The sequence below is a fragment of the Triticum aestivum genome, chromosome 3D (assembly GCF_018294505.1).
Source record: "Triticum aestivum cultivar Chinese Spring chromosome 3D, IWGSC CS RefSeq v2.1, whole genome shotgun sequence".
NCBI classification, from domain to species: domain Eukaryota; kingdom Viridiplantae; phylum Streptophyta; class Magnoliopsida; order Poales; family Poaceae; genus Triticum; species Triticum aestivum.
Window position 1 is genome coordinate 197,553,379 of NC_057802.1, and position 25,961 is coordinate 197,579,339.

The following is a 25,961-nucleotide window of genomic DNA, read 5'->3' on the forward strand; positions in this document are numbered from 1 at the left end:
AATTTATGAAATATATGTACATTTATTTGATGCAGGGTTAATAGCTGATGATCCTCGAATGTTGGTTAGCTACTATGTTGTGTTCATTTTTTCGTCATTCAAGCTACGCTCTGACCACTTCTCTGGTTTCTCGGACTCGGATACATACCGTCAGATGCGATCCCAAAGGAAAAATGCGTTTGTTTGGAGGGACCTCTCATTGGAAACAAAAAGCTTCTGGACCTTTCTTGATTATGTGCGGCTTTATGCTTACTGCCATTTATTAGATATAGTTTTGGCACTAATTGCTATTACTGGTACTCTGGAGTATGATTTTTTACACCTCGGTTATCTCGGGTTTGCTCTGGTTTTCTTCCGAATGAGACTTGAAATACTGAAGAAGAAGAATAAGATTTTCAAGTATCTACGGATGTATAATTTCGCTGTTATAGTTTTGTCACTTGCATATCAATCTCCTTATGTTGGGCAGTTTAGCTCTGGCAAGTGTGATCAAATAGATTACCTCTATGAAATTATTGGATTCTACAAGTATGATTATGGTTTTAAGATAACATCACGGTCAGCTTTTGTTGAGATAGTGATCTTCTTATTGGTGGCAGTGCAATCATACATCTTTAGTTCTGGTGAGTTTGATTATGTATCAAGATACCTTGAAGCAGAGCAAATCGGTGCAATGGTCCGTGAACAGGAGAAGAAGGCTTTAAAGAAAACTGAACAGCTGCAGCATCTTCGCAGGTCTGAGGAGCAAAAACGTCAACGCAACATGCAAGTAGAAAGGATGAAATCTGAGATGTACAATTTACAAAGTCAACTAAATACAATGAATTCCTTCACCCCAATCAATCATGCTTCCTGCAATGAAGGCTTACGGCGCAGGAGGACTACTAGGTTGTACAGTGATATTGATCCTCCATTGCTAGATAATGAGACTGGTTCACCAGCTGCAGCATCTCAGTCATTTGAATTCTCTGTAGCAGATACAAAGAGAAACATACCAGATTTATTGTTCCCAAGCTCGTGTGATGCTCCACGGTCACCAATCAGGGGGAGGAGTGAAGAATTTATGCTGGCTGATGATGCTAAAAATTCCGTGGGCTCAACATCTGAGATTATTGAGCTTGATGAGTGTGATATCAAATTGCATCCTAACTTACTAAAAGAGGAGAAGGAAAGAAGACAACCCAAGGAAAACCCACTTAAATCTGCTGTGCAGTTAATTGGTGATGGTGTTTCCCAAGTTCAGTCATTTGGAAACCAGGCAGTTACAAACATTGTGAGCTTCTTGAACATTGATCCAGAAGAATCACTCTCCAATGAGCATCCCGCAGAAGGTAGCTTTTATGATGTAGTAGAAAACCAGAGGGGAACACAAGATGGCCAGTTTCTGAGGACACATTCAGATAGCTTGGGAACTGCAACAGAATCCTCAGCAAGTATGCCAGTTGGTGTTATCTTTCGGTATATATGGTATCAGATGCGAAGTAATTATGATTATGTTTGCTATTGCTGTTTTATCCTGGTATTTCTGTGGAATTTTAGTTTGCTCTCCATGGTCTACCTTGGAGCGCTTTTCTTATATGCTCTTTGTGTCAACTATGGGCCAAGTTACTTGTTTTGGGTCATTGTTCTGATCTACACTGAGCTCAACATTCTATCACAGTATATATATCAGATTATTATCCAACACTGTGGTTTGAATATACATTTGCCTCTTCTCCAGAGATTAGGTTTCCCTGATGATAAAATAAAAGCATCCTTTGTTGTCAGCATATTGCCTTTGTTTTTGGTATATATATCTACTCTCCTGCAGAGCTCAATCACAGCCAAAGATGGTGAATGGGTCCCTGTAACAGAATTCAGTTTCCTTAGTGCAAGAAATAACATTGAAGAGAAATTTTGTATACCATACAACTGGAAAGATAGGTTAAAAAGTTTACACATGCCTTTAATGAATCTTATAAGGATGTTTGGGAGGGGCTTATCTAGATATTGGCTATCACTAACACAGGGTGCAGAATCTCCTCCCTTTTTTGTGCAAGTTACAATGGAAGTAAAACATTGGCCAGAAGATGGAATCCAACCAGAGAGGATAGAGTCAGCAATAAATAAGGTACTTGTGACAGCCCATGAAGAAAGATGTCAATCTAATTCGCCTTCATCATGCCATTCTTCTAGTCGAGTTCGGATTCAAAGTATTGAACGGAGCAAAGAAAATCCTAGTATGGCTCTTGCTGTGCTAGAAGTTGTTTATGCTGCTCCTACAGAATGCCAGTCAGCAGGATGGTTCAAATCACTTACTCCAGCAGCTGATGTAGAAAGGGAAATTCATGACTCACAAAAGGCAGGCCTTTTTGAAGAAATAAATTTCCCCTACCCAGTTGTCTCTGTAATTGGCGGCGGTAAAAGAGAGATTGATCTTTATGCATATTATTTTGGTGCTGACATGGCAGTTTTCTTTCTTGTTCTCATGTTCTATCAATCTATCCTAAAAAACAAGAGTGAATTCTTGGAAGTTTATCAGCTGGAAGAACAATTCCCTAAAGAGTTTGTTTTCATCCTAATGGTGAGAGCTCATCTTTCAGTTTACATGGTTATTATTGCACTTGAATGCTGTTGTACTTCTCTTTGCTTAGGTTTCTAATGCATGCTATTTTAATTTTGCAGATTCTCTTTTTCTTGATTGTAGTTGACCGCATTATATACTTGTGGTCATTCGCCACGGGAAAAGTTGTTTTCTATATTTTCAATCTTGTGCTCTTCACATACTCGGTCACTGAGTATGCCTGGGGAATGGAGCTAGCCCACAGGGATGTTGGAGGATTTGTTTTACGTGCCATCTACCTTACAAAATCAATTTCCCTTGCACTGCAGGCTTTGCAGATCAGATATGGTATCCCCAACAAAAGTAACTTGTATAGACAGTTTCTGACTAGCAAAGTAACACAAGTAAACTACTTGGGTTTCCGGCTATACCGAGCTTTACCGTTCTTGTATGAGCTTCGATGTGTTCTTGATTGGTCTTGCACGACTACATCATTAACAATGTATGATTGGCTTAAGGTACATATCAGTAGATCTGTTTTTGCAAGCATGTGGGTAATTCTGCCATAAATTTATTAGCATATAGGCGCCGAAGACTGGGCACTATAGTCTATGATGATTGATACTAAATTTTTTTTTTGGACCATCTGATCAGTTGGTACAACAATTAGATTAAACACCAGTATGTTTTTACTTTGGTTAACCCATATAATCCTGTATGATGATTCTACTTTTGCCGTGCTGTGACTTTAGCATTTCATTTTTAGATATTGATTTTCGAACACTGCCGAGAGTAGTTGGATATGTGTGATATTGGTGATCTGTGTTGAATGGCTTAGTCTACTTCATCACAATTGTTTCTGTTTTGGTTGTTGTAGGCTTCTGAAGTCTGAACTTGTACTTGGAACCCTGCTTGGCTATTAGTTAGCCTATTTGTAGTCTCAGAACATAATTAGTCCAAAAGTTCCTTGCTCACCTTATTCCGCTTATTTAAGGCTTCAGTTGGAGTCGGGCTTTGTCTTACTCAAATAAATATGAATATTAGCAGTTTCTCCTACATTCGTTTTTGTTCATGCGCTGTACAATAAAGTAAAAACAGCTTTTCTAGGAATCAGTTAGGTACAATGTTTGATGGTACTAGTTATGCAGCATAATGTACCTTTTCACCATATTTCTTGTATTTAGCTTTTACACTAATGTGTTAATTGCTGTAATAGAGCAAATTTTGGCATCTGATATTTTTGTTCCTCTGAACAGTTGGAGGACATATATGCGAGCTTGTTCCTTGTGAAATGCGACACAATTTTAAATAGGGCAAATCATCAACACGGGGAAAAGCAAACAAAAATGACAAAATTCTGTGGTGGGATATGCTTATTCTTCGTACTTATCTGTGTTATTTGGGCTCCAATGTTGGTACGTGAGTGCAATACCTTTCTAGAATAGTCACACTAATGTTATTCCAGCCTCTTTGCACATGCAAAAATGCTGTGCAATTTTGGGTTTCACTTCCGCGAAAGAATTACTGCATTTTCGAATGTGGATTGCGTGCTCAGGGGTGCGTGTGCACATGCTGTTAGGTTGAGACTAACTTTCAAAATTCATGGATATAGTGTTTGCTAGAAAATGTGAGACTGCACAATTTCATCCTCCATCTGTGGTTGTGCAGGAAAGAAGAGAGAGTAAACACTACAAACTGCAATATTATTCATTTAGCTGTTTCTTGTGAGTACATTGTACCTAGCTTTGCTTGAAGCTTGTAAATACTTCTTTTTGAGTAAAATGCATCAAAGATCCAAAAAATGTTGCTTGTGTGTCAGCTAGGTCCTATAAGTATAAAAATGCACATCTGGGTCCTAAAAGTGGATAAGTGGTTTACCGAGGTCCTATACAGCCCTGATTAGCTTTGACCTGCACGTGTGGCGGATTGACCACCACCATGTGGACAATATTTTTCACAAAACCCCCTAAAAGGTGGTGTCTTCTATTTTCGTGACCCATCTTTCTCTCTTCTAATTTTGTAGACCTGGTGCACGCGGCACGCCTTGCCTCGCTTGCCACCGTTCCTCCTGTAGGACAAAGTAGTGCTGGAACCCATCTCAAGTGTACATTAGCCCCGGTGTCTGACGAGGAGCCGTCACCTTCATCTTGCGGATGGCAGCGAGGATGCCCACCACCGTTGGGAAGTGACCACCGCCGCCCTCCATCCTGGGAAGGACACGATGCCACCTCGTCGATCATGTCCTCGGCGCAGAACGGCACGCGCCACCGGCCACCCCACAGCCACCGCTGCACCACCATGCTTCGGCAATCCCGCCACCACACTCTGCAACCTCAGACACACATCACCTTACTTCAAAAACCCCAGATCCGTGCCATGGTCGTCGCCACGACTTCCACAGCGGAGATGAGTGGCAGAGTGGTGGCGGCGGAGAGGAGAAATCGCGCACGTGCTGGGCGGAGAGGAGACTGGCAGCATGCTGTCGTCCTCGCTCCCTGCTGCTTCATGGTGTCACTATCTCCACTAGAGCCACCACCATCGTCGAACTGTTGCCTCAGCGAGGTCCAACTCCTGGTAGGAGTAGCGCGACAACACGAGGAAGAGGATCCCTAATCAATTCTTTGTTCCGAGCTTTCCTCCGCCGAAATTTCTGCGCGTTCTCCAACACCAGCCGCCTCCTTCTGTTGTTCATTGAGCAGCTGCTGGTGATCCTTCATTTCCACCACCAGATTCACCCACTCTGCCTCGTCTTCGCCTGCATGGACCATGGTGTACCTTCCACCGCAACTGAAGCATCCCCAATTGCTTGCTTTGTTGGCAATAACTACTGTTCAAACGACGGCGGTGGTACAGCAGCACAGCGGTGATAGCGCTCGTGACTCCTTACCATCATCGTTTGTGACCATGTCCTCCGTCAAGAGTCTCGGCCGTCAGCGAGGTTGGCGCCCTGGAGCAGGGCAACAACTTAAAACTCCGTATCCGCCAGCTGAGGTGATGACAGAATGGTGGCAGCGGTGCACCCGGTGCTTCGCTGGGTACAAATCCATGGAATCGATCGTAGCTGGGACAGCGATGGCAGAGGATGGGCCACGAAATTAGAATAGAGAATGTCTAGAGGTTGCATCACAAAGTATTGCCTACATAGCATCGGTCAACACGTCACGCAGGCAGGCAAGAGTTGGATAGGACCTGCGATGAATCACTTATCCACTTTTAGGATCCAGCTGACACACACGGAATACTTTTAGGACCTCAATACATAGGAACACAAGCTTTGCGTTTTCTCAATTTGTTTTCGAGAAAACATAAAAACTTGCGTGCCGATGCATTGGTAGATAGAGAAAGAGTTCAGTACAAGCCCAGATGACCAACACCCCAAGTATGACGCGATGCGAGGCAACTAGGCAGTAGTTACCCCTGGAGGATCGTGTCAAGACCCACCGCACCTTGCCCTCTCCAACGACTGAGCCTTGGACTTGATCGTGTCGAGCAGAATGTCAGTGTTGGGTTTTGTGTTGTCGAATATTGCAGCGTTTCTATGCATTTCTATGCAAAATGGAGGCAGCAAATCTGGCAATTTTCAACTCCGGGCACCATGCACATGATATCCAGGGGCAATTTGCGTTAAGCAAGATAGAAAAACAAGGTGCTTCCTCTCCATTTTTGTTCCTGCATAGAGTCCCTGTTTTAACAGGAACGAGAAACCACGAAGAACAGGGGCGTTGGCATCTATATCGATCAAAGGATGGAAGGTCTCAACCAAGAATTAAATTGCTCGGATCGAGCATGTACTACTCCAAGCAAAAATTGGAAGTTCCTCACCACAGAAAAGAAAGCAGGCCATGGCGGCTGTGGCTTCACTCCACTGGTTCACAGATCCACCAGGCCTTGGGCATGATCACCAAGGAGGCACCCTTGCGCTTCGCGGCCGAGGTGAACCGGGTGGTCTGCTGCCACCAATCAACAAAGTCGTAGTAGTGGATCGGACCAAGATAGAACTTCACATCACAGGGTTCCCAAGAAAGGGCAACTGATGAGGAGGTGGCTCATGGTGGTGTTGCAGGCCTCGTCTTGTGAGCGTCTTGGCAGTTAGCAGCAGCTTTGGCAAGCAAGCGAAATGGAAAACTTGGCCCTCGGGGCAGCCCAGGAGCGTCAGCTCAATCACCAAGATCTTGAGACAACAAGATTTGGTGGAGTACTGGGGGTGTCCAACGCCAAACCAACACATCTGGCTCCGTCGTGAGGTGCACCCCGCGGACCATCACCCAGAGCTGTATGTACTGCCAGAGGGCAAGTGGGCTGCCCCCCCCCCCCCCCCCCTCCCAATGTCATTGATCTAGCGTTGGTCCACAAGCGGCTCCTGCACCGTGCGGGACATCAGTGGTTCCTTCTCGGGAATGGTTGCTTGCTGGTTACTGATGCTCGGGAAAAAAATCACTGCTCTACCTCTTTTTTCTTAGTGCAGGCCAGAAATGTTCATATTTTTCAGATGAAAATTTGCAGGTTCACATGTTATTCCATGAACATGTATATTTTTCTTTCACAATTCAGAACTTGAGGGTGCCTCAACACGATAGCATGTGTGGGTGCACCCCGGAGCATATCTACCGTTCTACCCTTTCTCAGCATCTGATGTTTGCACATTGCATGTCTGGTAGAAAGATGCATGTGTTTGGACCATGAGAATGCTGGTAACCTTTTATTCAGGGTGCCTACCTAGTCCTTCTAGTTAGCGTGCTTACCTATTATACATATGTTAGGAATAAGCAACTTGTATTCCCATGAGGCCATAGGCCGATATATATACATGTACAGGTGTGGTACATATGCAGGAAACCCCTTATACTACGGGATAAATACGAAGGGGTATACATGACTTATATTATAACTCTTAACACCCCCCCTCAAACTCATGGTGGAGGAACAACACTGAGTTTGGAGAGATAAAAGCCATGTTGTGCTCCAGTCTGAGCCTTTGTCAGGAAATCCGCCAACTGTAACTCGGAAGGCACATACTGAAGAGCAACGACCTGATCCTGCACAGCAGCGCGCACATAGAAAGCATCAACACCAATATACTTGGTGAGCTCATGCTTCACAGGATCGCGCGCAATGCTAATAGCACCTGTACTGTCAGATAAGAGCATAGTCGGTGTAGTGACAGAAACACCAAAGTCCTGAAGTAACCACCGTAACCAAGTCACCTCTGCCGTCAAAAGAGCCATAGCTCACAACTCAGCCTCAGCACTCGAACGGGAAACTGCAATCTGTTTCTTCGTCTTCCAGGCAATGAGAGAACCGCCAAGAAAAACACAGTAAGCAGAAAGCGAACGGCGATCAGAAGGATCACTAGCCCACGTAGCATCCGCATAGGCCTGAAGCTGTAAAGAACTGGAGCTAGGAAAGAAGAGACGGTGAGAGATCGTGCCCCGAAGATATCGGAGAACACGAAGGAGATGACTATAATGAACCGATGTGGGAGCAGAAACAAACTGACTCAGAATATGAACCGGATAAGAGATGTCCGGACGAGTGACAGCTAGATAGACAAGACTGCCAACGAGATGACGATAACGCGTCGGGTCAGGGAGAGGATCACCATCAATAGCACGAAGGTGAACATTGAGCTCCATAGGAGTCTCAACAGTGCGCTCGTCAGAAAGAGCAGCACGAGCAAGAAGATCCTGGATATACTTTTCCTGGGATATAAAAAAGCCATCAGAGGTAGAAGAGACTTCAATCCCAAGAAAATAGCGAAGAGGTCCAAGATCAGACATAAGAAACTGCTCACTAAGACGGGCCTTTACAAAGGCAATATACTCGGGGTCATCCCCAGTGATGACCATATCATCAACATAGAGAAGAAGAAGAGTCCGGCCACGAGGAGAAAGGTGAATAAACAAGGCGGGATCATGAGCACTTGCTGAAAAACCAGCAGTAGTGACCACAGAAGCAAAACGCTCAAACCAGGCGCGAGGGGCTTGCTTAAGGCCATAGAGAGAGCGACGAAGACGACACACCACGCCATCAGGAACAGAATACCCAGGTGGTGGCTGCATGTACACCTCCTCACGCAGCTCACCATTAAGAAAGGCATTCTTAACATCAAGCTGAGATATAGACCAGTGGCGTGCAGAGGCAACGGCAAGAAGTGTACGAATAGTGGTCATATGGGCCACAGGAGCAAAAGTCTCGTCATAATCACGACCATGCTCCTGCTGAAAACCACGAGCCACGAGACGAGCTTTGTGACGCTCAAGAGAACCATCGGAGCGAGTCTTTAACCTTGTAGACCCACTTACAAGTGATGGGACGGACTCCGGGAGGAAGAGAAACAAGATCCCAGGTACCAGTGCGTTCAAGAGCAGCAATCTCCTCCGCCATCGTAAACTGCCATTCAGGATGAACAACAGCCTGACGGTAAGAAGTCGGCTCAAGAACAATAGCACCAGCGGTGGGAAATCCAAAGCGATCAATAGGCGGACGAGGACGAGAACGCAAGCCATAAGTAGGCTGAGAGGAAGAGGACGACTCATCCAAGGAAGCATCCACAGGTCGTGAACGACGAGTGTAATGCTGAGGAAGAGATGGAACAAGAGGAGGAATCGCCAAGGTAGAATCAGGGGGTGGCGACGAAGAAGTCACCGGAGATGAAGGTGTAGAATCCGGTGACATGCTAGGTGAGGAGATCGGGGAAGATGGTGGCGATGAATCGACGAGGGGTGGAGAAGCAGAGGGAGTGGGACGAATAGGCACAGGCGCGACGGGAGTGATAGGGGAGTCAGGAAAAGTGAGAAAAGAGATATCATCCACTGAAAAGACCGAGGAAGATGGGCGTGGGTAAAAAGGACGAGACTCATCAAAAGTCACATCTCGAGAGATACGCATCCGACGACCGACAGGATCCCAACAACGATAGCCCTTATGCTCATCACTGTAGCCTAAGAAGACACACTCAACAGACTGAGCGGTCAGTTTGGTGCGTTCGCGAGGGGCAAGAAGAACATAGCAAACACAACCAAACAAGCGAAGCATCGAATAATCGGGAGAGCGATCAAACAGACGCTCAAAAGGAACACCACCCTGCAAAGCAGCAGATGGCTGAAGGTTGATGAGATAGACAGAAGTGGAGATAGCCTCGGCCCAAAAATGAGGCGGAAGAGAGGCGGCGATCATCATAGCACGAGCCGTCTCAAGAAGGTGACGATGCTTGTGCTCAGACACACCATTCTGAGCATGAGCACCAGGACAAGAGAACTGGGCAAGAGTACCCTGCTCAGCAAGGACACCACGCAACATCTTAGAGATATACTCACCAGCGGAGTCAGCACGAAAAACACGAATGGGTGAAGAGAACTGAGTATGAACCATGGCAGCAAAACGCTTATAAATAGACAACACCTCACTACGTGAAGTCATGAAATAAAGCCATGTGTAACGAGAAAAATCATCGATGAAAATAATATAGTATTTATGACCACCTTTCGAAGTGAAAGGAGCCAGACCCCATACATCAGAATGGACTAAATCGAAAGGACGCTGAGACACTGACTCACTATGAGAATATGGTAGCTGAATCTGCTTGCCAAGACGACAACCCTGACACTCTAAAGAGACATCTCCTGAGACAGACCCCAGAAGACCTCGACGAACTAAAGACGATAAGCGAGAACCACACAGATGACCAAGTTGATGATGCCACTGCTTGAAGGAACCAGTAACAGAAGCGACAGCAGCGGAGGAACTGGCGATGGTGGTGGCAGCGGAAGGAACATGAAGCCAGTCCAACTCCCAAAGACCCTGAGAATCACGGCGGCGAGGGCCAGCCCCAACCAGAGTGTGCGTGCGACGATCCTGGACAGAACAAGAGTCAACATCAAGGATGACACGACAACCAGAATCAGTAAGTTGACCGGCAGAAAACAGATTCATTGTAAGTCGAGGAACATGGGCAACATCAGGAACAGAATAAGGAGTAGAAAGATGGCCTCTACTAGCAACAGAAAGTGGAGTACCATCAGCAGTGAAGACATGAACAGGAGAATCCAGCGAGCGAAGAGAAGACAAAGCGGAAGAATGAGAAGACATATGAAAAGAAGCTCCAGAATCCAGAACCCATGGGGATGTACCTGACTGTGTAGAGGGCGGGTGCTCAGTGCGGGAAGCATCAGTCACAGAACCAGCAGTACCCGTCGAGGAAGAACCTGAAGCCGTGAGCAGACGCTTAAGTCTCAGAATATCCTGCTCGGTCAAAGCAATGGCTGAAGCTGGCGAGGGAGATGACGAAGTCCCTGAGGAGGATGATCGCGCCTTGCGCAGGTGTTTCCGCTTTGTGTAGCACTGGGACTCAATATGACCATCATTGTTGCAGTAGTCACAATGTGAACGGGGCCGACCTGAGCCTCCAGAAGGAGTGGGCAAGAGCGGCGGAGCACTCGAGCGAGAATGGGGCGGTGCAGCAGGTGGAGTGGAAGAAACCCGAGTAGCGAGCACAGAGGGAACCTCCAGCAAACCAGCACCACGTAGGCGAGTCTCCTCAGCACGAATCTCTGAAAGCGCCTCCATGAGAGAAATACGGCCACGAGCAAACAACTGAGCACGCCGGGGCTCAAACTCCTTACGGAGCCGAGACAGGAACTCATAGACGCGATGAAACTCCAAATCGGCCTGGACAGCCTGGCAGCAGGGGCAAGTACGACAACCAGCACTGCGGAGAGAATCAAGCTGGCGCCAGATAGCAGAACTCTGTGCATAAAAGTCATCAACAGTAGAGTCACCCTGCTGAAGAGCATGCTCCCGACGAACCACAGAAAGATATAAGGCATCACCAGAGGGCTCATAGCGCTGACGAAGACAGGTCCACATCTGGAAGACAGTAGGAAGACCCAGAAACTCAGAAGCAAACTGAGGCAGAACACTAGCAGTGAGAACAGCTGCAGCACGAGCATCATCATCAAGCCACTGAGTGTAAACAGACAAAGCACCATGATACGTCTGAAGAGCCTCCTCATAAGCCAAAGCCCTCTCATCATAGGCACGATCAGCAGCCTCATCAGCAATCTTAGCCGCATCCTTGGCGGCCTGATTAGCATCCGTAGGAAGAACCAGTGGAGTCGGCGGAGTAGGGGCCACCGGAGGAACCGGACGTGGCGGACAGCAGACCTCGCCAGAAAGAACACCCCAGAGACGGATGCCACGCATGTGAATGCGCATGAAGCCAGCGAACTCGGTGTAGTTAGTACCATCGAAGATCACCGGACAGCGAGGGACCGAAACATAGCCTGATGCAGCAGACTTTTTATTTTTTATTTTTTTTAGGAGAGACCCGTAATCAGGGGAAGACGACGGGAGACCACGCACGAACGGCGGCCGCAGAAGGGGATGCGTGACCACGAGTCCGGGCGGGAGGGGCGGACGACCACGGGCGGGTCGCGGTGGCCGAGCACGGGGAGCGCAGTACGGGGGCGCGCGAGGGAGTCCCGCGGGTCGCGATGGCCAAGCACGGGAAGAGCTTCGGCGGGAATCGGCGGCGGCCGACTTCGAGCGGGAGGGAGCTTCGGCGGGAATCGGCGGCGGCCGACTTCGAGCGGGAGGGAGCGTCGGCGGGAGAGAGCTTCGACGGCGTCAGCGGCTGCGGGAGCGGGAGGGAGCTTCGGCGACGGCTGACTGCGAGCGGGAGCAGCCGCGGCGACGGCGGCTTCGAGCGGGAGGAGGACGAGCCGAACTCGATCGGGACAGATCAATAGCACGAGTTGCAGCGTGCAAAAAATTGACCTAGCTCTAATACCATGTTAGGAATAAGCAACTTGTATTCCCATGAGGCCATAGGCCGATATATATACATGTACAGGTGTGGTACATATGCAGGAAACCCCTTATACTACGGGATAAATACAAAGGGGTATACATGACTTATATTATAACTCTAACAACATAGACTCAGCTGATTCTTTTCCAGTTACAAGTTACCACCATACTTGTGGATCCTCCCCTTGGTTATATACTCATATTTACTTCTCCGTAGCCCTATAGTTCTTGGCGGAGCAACTGACACCTGCTTGCATTTGATATTGGCTTGCATTAGCAGCGTGCGTGATACTGTGTACTGCTTGTGCGTTACTGTAGTATGCGGGTCTTATTCCATGGGTTGAGTATAATTTACTTACTTGGAGATAAGTGATTTATGTCGGATTGCATCTTATCTTTAGTTGTTTAGTCTGGTTTATCCATATATTGGATCTGCCAAGAGACAGTTCTAAATGAGGCACTGTTGTAATTTTCATTAACCATATGGTCTCATCATTTCATCGGTCCATTCTCTGCTGTAGTTACCCCACTATGAACTAAGGTTCACAACAGCTTTGCCATGTGTAAATGTAAAGGAATAAATATTGTGGATATCTTGATTATGCTTTCCCCTATTGATCCTCTCTTCTCTTTGTGGAAATGGTTTAAGTAACCTCAGCCAGTTAAATATTTATTCACGTGTCTGCACGAACTCTTACAAGCTCATTGGTGTTCTAAAGCTAATTTCCATATACAAATTTATATTTCAGATTTACAGCAGTGGCAATCCCACAAATATTGCCAATCCAATTATTGATGTAAGTGTTAAGATTGACATAAAGGCTCTTGGTGGAAGGCTAACATTTTTCCAAACAACTGCTTGTGAAAAGATACCTTGGAAGTATTTGAAGGCCTATAATGATGTTGATCCTCTAGATTACTTAGGGGCTTACAATGTTGAGGACATTCAGCTAATCTGTTGCCAACCTGATGCATCCACAATGTGGTTGGTACCTCCTCCAGTCCAAAGTAGATTCGTTCGATCCCTTGAAGAGACAGAAATGATTTTTGGAAAGATGGAACTTATTTTAAATTGGGATTTTCTCAGAGCTAGACCAAAAGGTAAGGAGTTAGTGAAATATGAATCACCCGTCGAGCAGTGCCCGAGTGTAGAGAATGTTAAGCAAGTGCTCAATGGATCTGCACACAGCTTGAGGATAACTGATGCTTACCCTAGGTACTTCCGGGTTACTGGATCAGGTGAAGTGCGGCGACTAGAGTCATCGGTACGCAACTGAATGCAGCCTTTTGTTTTCTTGTTACTTTTCCTGAAAAGAAGCTAAATAATTTTATCTGTTCATAAGTGCAGATAGATTCAGTAAGCGGTGAACTGCTCTTGAATAATGGCACTCCTCCTTGGTGGTCATTCTACGATACAAACCCATCAGATCTGGCAGGTTGTCAAGGGCAGAATGGTCCTATGGCAATCGTCGTGTCTGAGGAGACACCTCGTATGTATCTATCCATGTTTCTAAAATTACTTATTTGTTCTTGCTACACTTCTTCATACTGAAAAGCATTAGTGTTTATGAATATATTTTCAAGATCACAGTGTTGTTAATAAAGTAAAGTTGATTTTATCTGTTATTGCTTTCCTGCTAACATTTATATATGTACTTTTACTGATCAGAGGGCATTATTGGTGAAACACTCAGCAAATTCAGCATATGGAGTTTGTACATTACTTTTGTGTTAGCTGTTGCAAGATTTATTAGACTGCAATGCTCAGACTTGAGAATGAGGATACCATATGAGAATCTCCCATCTTGCGACAGGTATGCTAATTATTTTATGATAAACTTTCATCTTGCGTATTCTGTAACCAACCATAGGAGGAGGCTGAGAGTTGCACCAACTAATATGAATATTGGGTGTTTATTTGCTTGCACATTGCTGATGTGACGTACTGATGTCTTCAAAATTTAATATTCACAGCTCAAATAATTTATTTCTTATGGAAAGAATTTGTGACTATCGATCGGTAAGTTTCAAAGGCCACCAAGGAGAGGGTTATGGTTGAAACTTAAGGGGATAAGTATCCCTAGTTATCGTTAGCAGTTTAAACCTCTTAGAGATATTCTTGATCCTCAGGTTTCTTATTTCCTAATGTTTGTTAGTTCGGCTTAGCCTCCAAGTTTTTAAGCTGGCTAAATAATGCCTAGCAGTATCAATCAATAGACAAGCAGAAAATTATCCCAGTTATCTCTATTTCTTCCTCGCTCTTGTTGTGCGGCAGCCTACCACGTTCATAACATCTTGGCTACAACTGATGATGTCGAGAAGATCAACATCATGCTCATCACCCTCATGAAGCGCTTAGACGACAGCAAGCAGAGATTCAGTGGGCAGAACAAAAAACTCAACTTCATCTCTGCCAATCTGTGCGACACCAGCCAGCACGTCCATGCCCATAATCTGGCTGTCGCCAAGCTAGAGACTGGTGTGCAGCAAGAGTCCAGCACACATGCGGATATGGCAGGCTGCTTTCCTTGCCTATAACCATCCCTAAGGCGACGGACGCCCATCCGCCGTGCTTCTTCAAAATGGAATTCCCTAGGGGAAGTTGACCCACTTGCCTGGTTGAACTGCCGCGACCAATTCTTCGATACCCAGCGCAGGGCCTGCATGGAGAAAGGTGGGCATCGCCTCCTTCCACCTGACGGGCAATGTGCAACTTTAGGCATCGCCACCTTACACCTGACGGCCGATGCACAACTGTGGTACAAGTAGTACAAGGCGAACATGGACCTCCCACATGGCGCTGCCTCACTGAATTGATTATTCAGTTTGGGCCACCGTCATGCAGCGATGCTCTAGGAGAACTCATTTGCTTCAAGCGCACAAGCTCGGTGTGAGATTACAACAAGTTCACCGTGCTCTTATGCTGCGCGCATGACTTCGAGAGGACCAGGTGGTTTCCATCTACACCACTAGCCTACAGGAACCATTGCAGATCGATGTGGAGATGTGGCGGCCAGGCAGCCTATTGGATGCCATGAGCTTGGCTCGCTCATGTGAACGGCACGCCAATTGGGCACCCCTAGCTGGTTCGTGGTGGCATCAGGGGGCTGAGGAGCCCTCACGATGGCAGAACCACCAGGGTGCGGGGCTGTTCCAGCGGCACCACTGGAGCATGCACTATGATGGCGGCTGAGATGGACGTGCATTGCCAACAAGGCGTTTGCTACAACTGCGAGGAGCAATTTGCTCCTGGCCATTGCTGGAAGAAGCTCTTTGTCCTAGTGGTTGATCCGTTTGTGGGCGTCAATGAGCAAGATCTTGATATCGAAGATAGGGAGGTGATGGAAATATCACTGGCAGCCATAGCAGGCGTTCAGCCACACACGGGGCAGACCTTGTGCCTCCCTGTCGATATTAATGGAAAATCATGCCCTCGCCAGCAACATTTTCCTGGACTGCTATGCCCTGCCTCTTGATGGCTTTGACACAGGGTTCCAATGGCCAAGTACGCTAGGACCGATCACATGGAACTTCACCAACAACACCATGTCCTTTGTGAGGGAGGGCCATTGACATGGCATGGCCTGCCACCAGCAGCCTGCTTTTGGCTCGTACAGCAACTTGCACGACGTTGGTTGTGCTCAACGACGTCGTCATTGAGCCCCATGGCATGCAACCTAAGCATGAGCGCACCCACCGCATCCGCCTCCTACCCGAGATACACGCCATCGCTCTACGCCCTTACGGTATGCGCAACCGCAAACGGTTGGGTCGGAACAACACTGTGTGACATGCTATGACAATTAGTCCTTGAATGGGCTCTTGGTCTTTGTGGTGGCGATTTTTCATCGAGGCCGGTGTGAACTTGATTTGGATGGTCGCTTGGAAGAATGTGCACTTGAGCGGCATCTTGAAATCATGACTTGTGGTTATTGAACATGATTTGAATGTTTTCCATTTGCGCATCCATCTTGGCGTTGAAGTAGTCCTTGTTGCGAGCTTTGGCTTCTCTCATCTCAATGGCAAGGTTTTGAATGCGCTCATCCAATATGGCATTTGCATCGTACATAGCTCGTTGAAGTCTGAACTGTGTAGCCTTGGAGACATAGTCATGCGCATTCGCTTGATCGTCGTAGACCGGATGGGATGTACCTTCCCTAGACATTATGACACCCGAGTGAGGTTTGACTATCAAATGGAAATGAACTATACCAAGTTACCTCTTTTCCGATGTCGGCGAGTATTAAATGACCTCTTAATTGTTAACTGGAATTGATAAAGAATTGGTAGTGAACCGCATCCTTGGGGACACACCTAAGACAAGGCTTATATGTATAGTTTCGAGGGGTAAGTGGCAGCATAATAAGCAAGATGAAGTTCAAGATATGTAGAAGTTGGAAGCAAACCAAAATGAACTCAAATGTTATGCAAGTGCTCACAAGTGCAAAGATAGAGGCAAATGAAAGTCTTACATGAAAGATATTGGGGCTTGTGCAACTAAGAAAATGAGCATACAAAATTGTCCTAACGAAGACTAGGCTCTGTATTATACGAACTTGAGGAGAGACGCTAAGCTTGGTTGAAGGGTATGTCAAGATTCGAGAACTTGGCACCAACCTACAATAACAAGCGTAAGGTTTTCATATCCACTATATCCTTGGTACAACTATCTTTTGCTCAAGATTGATCTTGCTTATAAGCTTTTGCGACTCTTGCTTTTTCTTCTTTCTCTTTTCTTTTGAAATTTTCCTTCATATTCACCACTTTCCTTTGAGCCTTGACCGAATATGCAAGACAAGTATCACAAGATGATGCACAGAGTAACTATGCACACTATATGATTCAAAAATAATTACTACAGTGAGCAAGTTCACGAGGCTCGGCAACACTCGGGTAATTAGTCTCAATAGGGTCAAAGTGTCGCAAAGATGGAATGGCTCACAAAGGGTAATGGCAAGGAAGGCAAAACTAGTTTGATGGAATGTATACATCGTCAATACTTTTACCTCAAGAAAAGAAGTGATGGTCGGCCTTGCTCCCCATGTTGGTGTGGCCTTGGAGCATTGACGAAGATGTCGTGCGTCTGGGAGTGAAGTTGGCGAAGATGCCATAGATGAACTACGGAACTACGGGGGCCGGGGTTGGAGGCTCGGGGGGGGGGGGGGGGAGGGGTCAAGGGCCCGGAGGTTTGGGGTTGGTGGATCTCAAACATGAAATCGATGCAAAAAAGAAAGATTTCGGCTATGGGGGGCACAATTTGAGGTTGAATCGCTTGCAAAACACATGATCCGTTGATTGTATCCAATCAAAACTCACTAGAAACATCTAGTTGCTAAAAATTCGGGTATGGCTATTTTTGGTGGGGTTTTCAAAATTCGGAAGCACAAATCCAAAATTAGGCTGGAAATACGAGGGGAGGGCTCCAAATCGTGGCAACCTTTCTCATGGTACCAAATGTTATGGGCAAACCGCTAGGGTGGCCCAATCTTCACGAATTGGAGGTGGATGTGAGGGGAAACTCAAGAACACAAGTGGAAACGGAAGAACAAAGACAATATTCACACCCAAGATCCTTTCTCATAACCAAAGTCAATAAAAGAGGAACAATGGGATAGTTCAAATACCACAAAGCAAAAGAGAAACAAAGGGATAGTTCATCTCCCAAGGGATGTCTTGAAATCCAAGAGGATTCTTCTTGAATGTCGGTCTTGGTTACTCTAATGGAGTCTTCCCCTTCAAGGAGGCCTTGGTTTCTTAGGGAGAAGGGTAGATTGAGCAAAGCTATGTCAATTTTTAGTTCTATGCTTGAAAATGAGAGGGGTACGTAATATATTGGTCCTAGGGTAATGAGTGGGTAAATGGGGGGGGGGGGGCAAAGGAATTACCCCTAATGCTTGCAGGCATGGCCGGAGGCCCGGGGGTGACCGGAGGGAGCGCCGATGTCTCCAGAGAGCAAACCGCGAGGGGGAGGGGGAGGGGGGGGGAGCTCCGGGGGTCCATTGGGCTGAGGTTCTGGGGTGTCCAATTGATTGGTGGAGTCGTTGTAATTCTTGGCAGTGGTGGACTTGAGCATGGGAAGCTTCTTGTGCCCGTGGACTTGAGGGGCTTGCCGAGGTTGCACTTAGACGATGAGTTCGGTTGTAACCCTTGTCGGTGTACTCTCTTGATGTAAAGGTACTTGGCTTGTGGGAGTTGTGGGTGGACTTGCTATGGCCACCATAGTTGTCATTGCTTCTATCGGTCACTCGGATAGAGTGTGGGCGATTAAGTTTTTAAGGCTTCGCCACAAGTTCTTGCTCCATTCTCCTTATACATAATGGCACTAGTGCAAGATGTAAGTAGCTAAAAGGAAATGAACCATACCAAAGTTACCTCTTTCCGGTGAAGTTGAAAGATCCAAAAGACCTCTCCATGGACAATTGGAAATGAGAGATATGCTGGCAAAGAATCTTATCTGCACACCTACACACTCATAACAAGGCTATATGTGCAGCTTGGTAAGGTTAGTGGAAACAAAATCAAGCAAGAAGTAGATCAAGATATTGAAAATATTGGTAAATATCCACAAAACTCAAAGAAATGCAAGTTGACCACAAATATAAGAATGAACAAAGGGAACTCATGTGCAAAGATGACGAGGCTTCTGCAACCAAAGGAATGAGCATACAATATTGACCTATCGAAGACTAGGCTCGTGTTGCTCAAACACAATGAGAGATGCTAGCTTGATTGCATGATAGGGAAAGATTCACAAAGTTGGCACCACTCTAACGACTTTCAAGTGTCGCGTTTCCGTATAAAAGTAGTGAGTGGCTCACAAAGGCAATGGCAAGGTAGAAGTAAAGCTTGTGACGGAGTGGATACCTACGCCACCTTTACCCTTGATGAAGTCGAAATGATATGCCTTGCTTATGGTATCAAAAAGGATGAAGCGGTCATTGTCGAAGTAGTCGTGGTGGTAGATGTAGGGTGACCCATTGATCACTTACAAGATGTTTGGATGACAAAATGAGCTTGATGGTTGGTGGAGAGGTTTCGTGTCGATAAAGTTCTTCAAAAATGGTCTCATTTTTGTGGAATATAGGATAAGTTATCTGCAACAGATGCTCTAACCTCCCGATCTTTTGGTCCACTTATTTTGGCTCCATCTGAAACGAGGGAAAAATGGATCATTTTTTTGTGGGATTGGAAGCTCATAAGTGAAAATTTCCGGATCTAATTGATGCTACAATTACCTCAAGGCATTTTGTTTGCATAACCTGAATAGTAGAATTGTACTAATGAGGTATGCCTGTCTTTTATAGGTTGCTTGACATCTGTGAAGGCATTTATGCTGCGCGGGCAGAGGGCGAGTTAGAAGTGGAAGAAGTTTTATATTGGACATTGGTAAATGTTTACAGGTCACCGCACATGCTGCTCGAGTACACCAAGCCAGACTAGGCCTCCGATTCTGCAAAAGGAGCAACTTTGCAAATACTAATCCCAGTATTTTACAAGAGGCTTAGCTGATAGGTCTTTAACTGATCCATGAGGAGCCACATCACTCGAGGCCCTCTGTATTTTTGGCTTTCAGGCTGCTTAGAACAATACCATGTAAATAGACCTCGTAGTTCTCGCTAAATACAGTACATTTTTTCTGATAGCATGTACATTTGATAATGTATACGTCAAAGTTTGATAGTTGAAGTTATCCCAGTAACTAATCTGTAGTAAAAAGTTGTTGAGAAAGATGCAATTCATTCAATCAAGGTCAGCCCACCCGGCAGAATGGGTTCAATTCCGGTTATTTTATGATCCTTACACTCGGACTCAGGTATGTCCATTTCTTTTTGTCAGAATGCTTTGTTCTCTGCTGATACAGCTTATATTCTTTTTTTTTGCGGGTGATACAACTTATATTCTCACTAGCTTGTCTTGCCCAGCGGCGGACTAACTCGTCAGCTTCCTGCTCAACGAGGGAGATATGAACTCTCTCCGTAAACTAATATAAGAGCGTTTAGATCACTACTTTATTAGTTTATTGATAGGTATTCTCTGTTGTGGTATTCCAAGTTCCTTTAGAACAGATTGAACCTAGATAATTTCAGCAGTAACATTGGCCAAGGTTTTATATTCCGCTTCTGTGCTGGATCTTGACACAGTTGCTTGCTTTCTTGCACTCCATGAGATTAAATTTGAGCCTAGAAAGACTGCAAATCCTTGAGTTGACCTTCTATCATCTACACATCCTGCCCAATCTGCATAAGAAAATCCACTGACTAGTAGAGACGAAGATTTTCTGAATGTTAATCCAAGTTCAATAGTTCCTTGAATGTATCTCAGGATACGTTTTACAGCTGTCCAATGGGCACTAGTGGGTGCATGTAAAAATTGACATACGTTATTAACTGAAAAAACAATATCTGGTTGAGTGAGAGTCAGATATTGTAAGGCTCCCACCACACTTCTATACCTTGTCGAGTCTTCAGCATTTAGAGGTTCTCCTTCATGAGCAGATAACTTTTCTGTTGCGGATAGTGGGGTTGAGCATGACTTGCAATTTGTCATATTGACTCGTTGAAGTAGCTCTTTGGCATACTTGGTTTGAGTAAGAACTAGCTCTTCATCTCTCCGCCATACTTCAATGCCCAAAAAATAATGCAAGTCACCCAAATCCTTTAAAGCAAAGTCTCCACGTAGATCATGAAGGAGAGCTTGCACACCATCTGGTGAGGAACTTATTACAATAATGTCATCAACATACACAAGAACAAAGATTGTGACACCCCCTTTGTGAAATATGAATAATGATGTATCCGATTTGGAAGGAGTGAAGCCAAGTTGTTGTAACTTTATGCTCAAGCGGGAAAACCATGCTCGAGGAGCTTGCTTAAGACCATAGAAAGCTTTATTGAGTTTGCAAACAAAGTGTGGTGTTTTGGTGCTTTCATAACCAGGGGGTTGTCGAAGATATACCTCTTCTTCTAGAATACCATGGAGGAATGCATTTTGTACATCAAGTTGCTGAAGGCACCACCCACGAGAGATCGCAATAGCGAGAACAAGGCGTATTGTGGCTGCTTTCACAACAGGGCTGAAAGTATCTTCATAATCGAGCCCATAGCGTTGTTTGAATCCTTTCGCAACAAGGCGGGCCTTATACCTATCAATGGAGCCATCAGCCTTCCTTTTGACACGAAAGACCCATTTGCAGTCAATTATATTTTTACCGGGAGGTGGTGGAACAAGATGCCATGTTTGATTTTTCTGAAGTGCCATGTACTCCCGATCCATTGCACATCGCCAATTTGCATCACCAAGAGCTTCAGAAAGAGACTGAGGTTCTCCTGTAGCAGAGAAATTTCCATACCGAATCATGCCAGGGTACAATTTTTTTGGTTGAACAATGCCTTTTTGAAGCCGAGTTTGAACACGTTGCTGGACAGGTTGCACAGGAGTAACATGCATAGAAGATCTCGATTCTTGGGTATTGTGCATGTCAGCAGGGCCAGAAGATCCACTTCGCCCGAGTCCAGGTGAGCCGCTGTGTTCTGAAGAAAAATCAGCTACAACATCGGGAGAGGCCCCTGGCAGGCCAGATGGCGTGCGCTAGTTGGGGAGACGCCCCACGCGTGGAGAATTGGTGGGCGCCCGAGGCGAGCAGGTTCCAGAGGCAGGTATGGCTGAGCCGGCCTCGGATCGCGCAGAGTGGGCGGGAGAATCATTCTCGGATCCCACATTGTCAGTGCCAGGGGGATCATCCTCGAGATTGCCCCTGGGATCGTTTGCATCTCCATGTGGCCCATTATAGCCATTGTTTTCTTCATTTTCCGCATTACTTTCTGCAGCATTTTCACTGCTATGCGTAACCTGCACACCAGATTCAAAGCTTCCAGAGGCATGATTAGTATGATCATTAGTCAATTGGTCAGCACCTACTATTTCATCCCCTGGAATTTTGAGATTGGTAAGGGTAGGAGGTAAGAGGAGGATTTCTTGGCGTAGGCGGGCACCGGCATTGGGGTGTAGATTTTTGAAAGGAAAAACTGACTCGTCAAAGACCACATCTCGTGAAATATATACACGACCAGTGGAGATGTCAAGACATTTGTAGCCTTTGTGTTGAGGACTGTAACCAAGAAAAGTGCATTGTTTAGAGCGAAATTCAAGTTTGCGAGAATTGTATGGACGTAGGTGTGGCCAACATGCACATCTAAATATTCTGAGAAATGAGTAGTCTGGCTTGGTAGAAAAGAGACGCTCAATAGGCGTTTGATAATTGATCACTTTACTAGGCACAATATTAATGAGATATGTGGCAGTGAGAAACGCTTCGTCCCAAAATTTTAGTGGTATAGATGCTTGAGCTAGAAGAGACAACCCAACTTCAACTATGTGCCTGTGTTTTCGCTCAGCAGACCCGTTCTGTTGGTGTGCATGAGGGCATGAAACATGGTGTGAAATCCCTATCTTTTGAAAGAAGGTATTTAGTTTTTGATATTCACCTCCCCAATCAGTCTGCATGGTAAGAATTTTCTTATCGAGTCGACGTTCGACGAGTTTCTGAAAGTTTAAGAAAATAGAGAACACATCCGAGCGTTTCTTAAGAAGATAAATCCATGTGAACTTGCTGAAGTCATCGATGAAACTCACATAATAAGTGTTTCTACCAACATAACATGACGCTGGTCCCCACACATCGGAAAACACAAGTTCTAAAGGTGAACTTGAGATACTAGTAGATGTGGGGTAGGGAAGTTGATGACTTTTAGCTTGTTGGCAAGCATCACAAATCGACTCAACGCTAGAGTCATTTGAGCAAGGAAGCTCATTTTTATTTATAATTTTTTTGAACTATCCTTGGGGATGGATGTCCAAGGCGATGATGCCACCGTGTAGATGATGGTTTGGTGGCACTATATACTTGCTTTATTGGCGAGGAGGATGATGACTTGAAGGGATAGAGACCACCATGACATCTACCGTGAAGAAGAGCCTCCCTCGATCCTTGACAACAAAAAATTCAAGATGAATTTCAACAAAGGCCTTGTTGTCAATAGCAATTTTATGAGCAGAGGCCAAACTTTTCTTTGCCTCAGGGACATGCAAAATATTCTTGAGATGAAGTTTGTGTTTTTGGGAATGAATAGTAGTGCTACCAATGTGACTAATTTCCATACCTGCTCCGTTTGTGGTATGAACCTTGTCGTGGCCGTTGTATCGTTCTCGAGTAGTTAATTTGTCGAGCTCCCCTGGCTCCGGAGTCAAGGTACCAGTTTGTGTCAATCCCATAAGACGTTATTGCAGAACCAACTTGACGAGTTTCATCAGGTACGTAGTCAGGATCAAACCGGTACCAGCAATCTTGGGCACTATGATTGGGCTTGGAGCAGACTTGACAAATCACAGTGGATTCTCCCTGATAGCCACGACCGTAGCCACCGCGGCCTCCTCCGCGGCCTCCTGCACCGCGGTGTGCAGTACGACCACCACGGCCTCCTGCACGCCCTCCTGCACGACCACGCTGTCCAAACCCGCCACGTCCTCGGCGAGCAAAATTGACTTGAAATCCAGGGCCACCGGCGCCCCCAGAGTGGAGAATATCCATGCGTGTGTCATAGCTAAGGAGCCGAGCATAGAATTCATTGAGAGTAATTGGATCTGTTGTGGGTCTCCCAAGAACCGATGCCACCAATGGATTGTATTCGACGTCCAGACCTGCCAATAGATAAGAAATCAGGTCGTCATCGTCAATCCTCTTCCCTGCAGATGCAAGTTCATCCGCAAGGGCCTTCATCTTGGAGAAATAGTCTGCAGCAGACATGTTTCCCTTTTGCATGTTGGCCATGGCCATCCTGATATTGACGGTGCGAGCACGAGACCGAGAGGAAAACATCTGCTCGAGGGCTGCCCAGAGTTCTGCCGCACTAAGCAATGAGGCGACCTGAGTCAACACTTCCTTCGAGAGAGAATTGAACACGTACCCCAGAACTTGTTGATCTTGGGCAAGCCATTGGGCATAGGCAGGATTGACAGCTTCCTGACTTCCCCCATCCGTGGTAGTGGTGATGGTTTTCTCCGGCGCCTGAACCGGCCCATCCAGATAACCGGCAAGCATGGCACCTCGAATTGGGGGCAGGACTTGCGCCTTCCACAAGACATAATTCTCTCTTGTGAGCTTTTCAAAGACTTGTTGGTTGAGGATGTGGGAAACAGAGGAGGAAGAAGCAGCCATACAGGCGAACAGGCTCTGTTACCATACAGGAGGTCCATCTTGGCGGCCTCCGCCTTCGCGTCCGCCGGCGCTGCCGCCGCCATCGATGCTGGTGCTAGTATCTAGCTGATTCGCGTGGAGAAGAAGAAAGGGGGAACCCTAGACCTGGGGGCGGCTGCTCTCTGAACCTGCGATACTTACCTAGCAATATCAAGCTCTGATACCATGAAAGCGCTCGAGGGAGCGATGGGTGGAAACGTATACCTCGGGCAGGGACGCTTTCGTGTTAAATAGATCGTGATCACATAGGTTACAGAAGAGGAAGCGAGAAGGCCTTCCAGAATACAAACGGGCCTTCTAGAGGAATCTAGAACGATCCCTTATAATGATGGGTCGGTTTACAATATACGTATGATCTAACAGAGCGGACGATTGCATGGCAGCTCTCAGGGCTGCTATAGTTGGGAGAAGGGGACGCTAACACGGCGATTTTTCCGTCAAACATGTCTGCCGTCGCTAGATAAGGATATCATTACGACCCTGTGCAATAATGAGGAGATATACATGGGGTGTAACAATTGACAGACGTGGTGGATGAGTATATTACCGTCAAAAGATAAGAGCCCGTGCGTTGCAATAGAAGAAGAAAAATAATACACACCTCTAACCCAATAATCATGACTCAAAGACCCTAATACGTCCATGTCTTATATTTCAACATGGCACCCATATGTGTTGCCACTTATTCTCCTTCCCACCCTTGTTGACGGTGGCTTCGGTGCTCACACAATTACAATGCGTTTGAACGTGGTCAATCCTAAGGCGTCTATCTCTCAGCATAAGATGAGAAATATGCTTTCTTTTCCCTCCTTTGAAGTTTTCCCAACGCGTGCATGCGTGGTTATAGATGATTTCTTTCGTGTCTAATTTGGTTTTGCTGAGGTACTTATCTTAAATCTGGATCTACACTGATAAGGAAGAAAGATGGATTGTGCACTATTAATTAAGGTTGTACCCTAAATAGTATTTTAAAAATAGTTGATAGATAAAATAACATAATATTCAGATTCTATACATTTTTAATCAAATCCCATATAATATGATAAAATTAGAGTTACGTTTTAAAAGATATTACTATTTTAAGAAACATATGATATGGATTGCGGGTTGATTAAACTAAATATTAGGGTGTTTTCCATAAATAACAAAAAGTTTTTCTGTAGTCACTTGAAACTGGACCGCAAGTTGATTTGAGAAAATGTAAGGGGCTTTTTTGCAAAAAGTGAAACGTTTCTTTGGAGTTACTTAAAACAACATTGCGGGTTAATTACCCAAAATTATTTGGGGGGGGGGGGTTGTGAAACAAAATTGTTTATAACTTAAAACAGTGTCGCAGGTTAATTACTAAAAACTACTGGG

At 45.7% G+C, this 25,961-nt stretch overlaps 1 protein-coding gene and 1 pseudogene across 4 annotated transcripts in view; one reads left to right on the forward strand and one right to left on the reverse strand.

The window, feature by feature from the left end:
- LOC123078219 (piezo-type mechanosensitive ion channel homolog) overlaps window positions 1-20,126 on the forward strand; it is a 58,532-nt gene extending 38,406 nt beyond the window's left edge. For all 4 annotated transcript variants that reach the window (XM_044500636.1, XM_044500637.1, XM_044500638.1 and 1 more), the window contains 7 exons: window positions 36-2,563; window positions 2,665-3,060; window positions 3,799-3,957; window positions 13,099-13,614; window positions 13,698-13,839; window positions 14,019-14,163; window positions 19,654-20,126. In XM_044500636.1, coding sequence (XP_044356571.1) covers window positions 36-2,563; window positions 2,665-3,060; window positions 3,799-3,957; window positions 13,099-13,614; window positions 13,698-13,839; window positions 14,019-14,163; window positions 19,654-19,789 — 4,022 coding nt within the window. In that variant the 3' untranslated portion in view covers window positions 19,790-20,126. The remainder of the gene's footprint in view (window positions 1-35; window positions 2,564-2,664; window positions 3,061-3,798; window positions 3,958-13,098; window positions 13,615-13,697; window positions 13,840-14,018; window positions 14,164-19,653) is intronic.
- Window positions 20,127-23,941: 3,815 nt separating this feature from the next.
- Window positions 23,942-24,086, reverse strand: LOC123081187 (uncharacterized; annotated as a pseudogene).
- Between the last annotated feature and the right edge of the window lie 1,875 nt (window positions 24,087-25,961).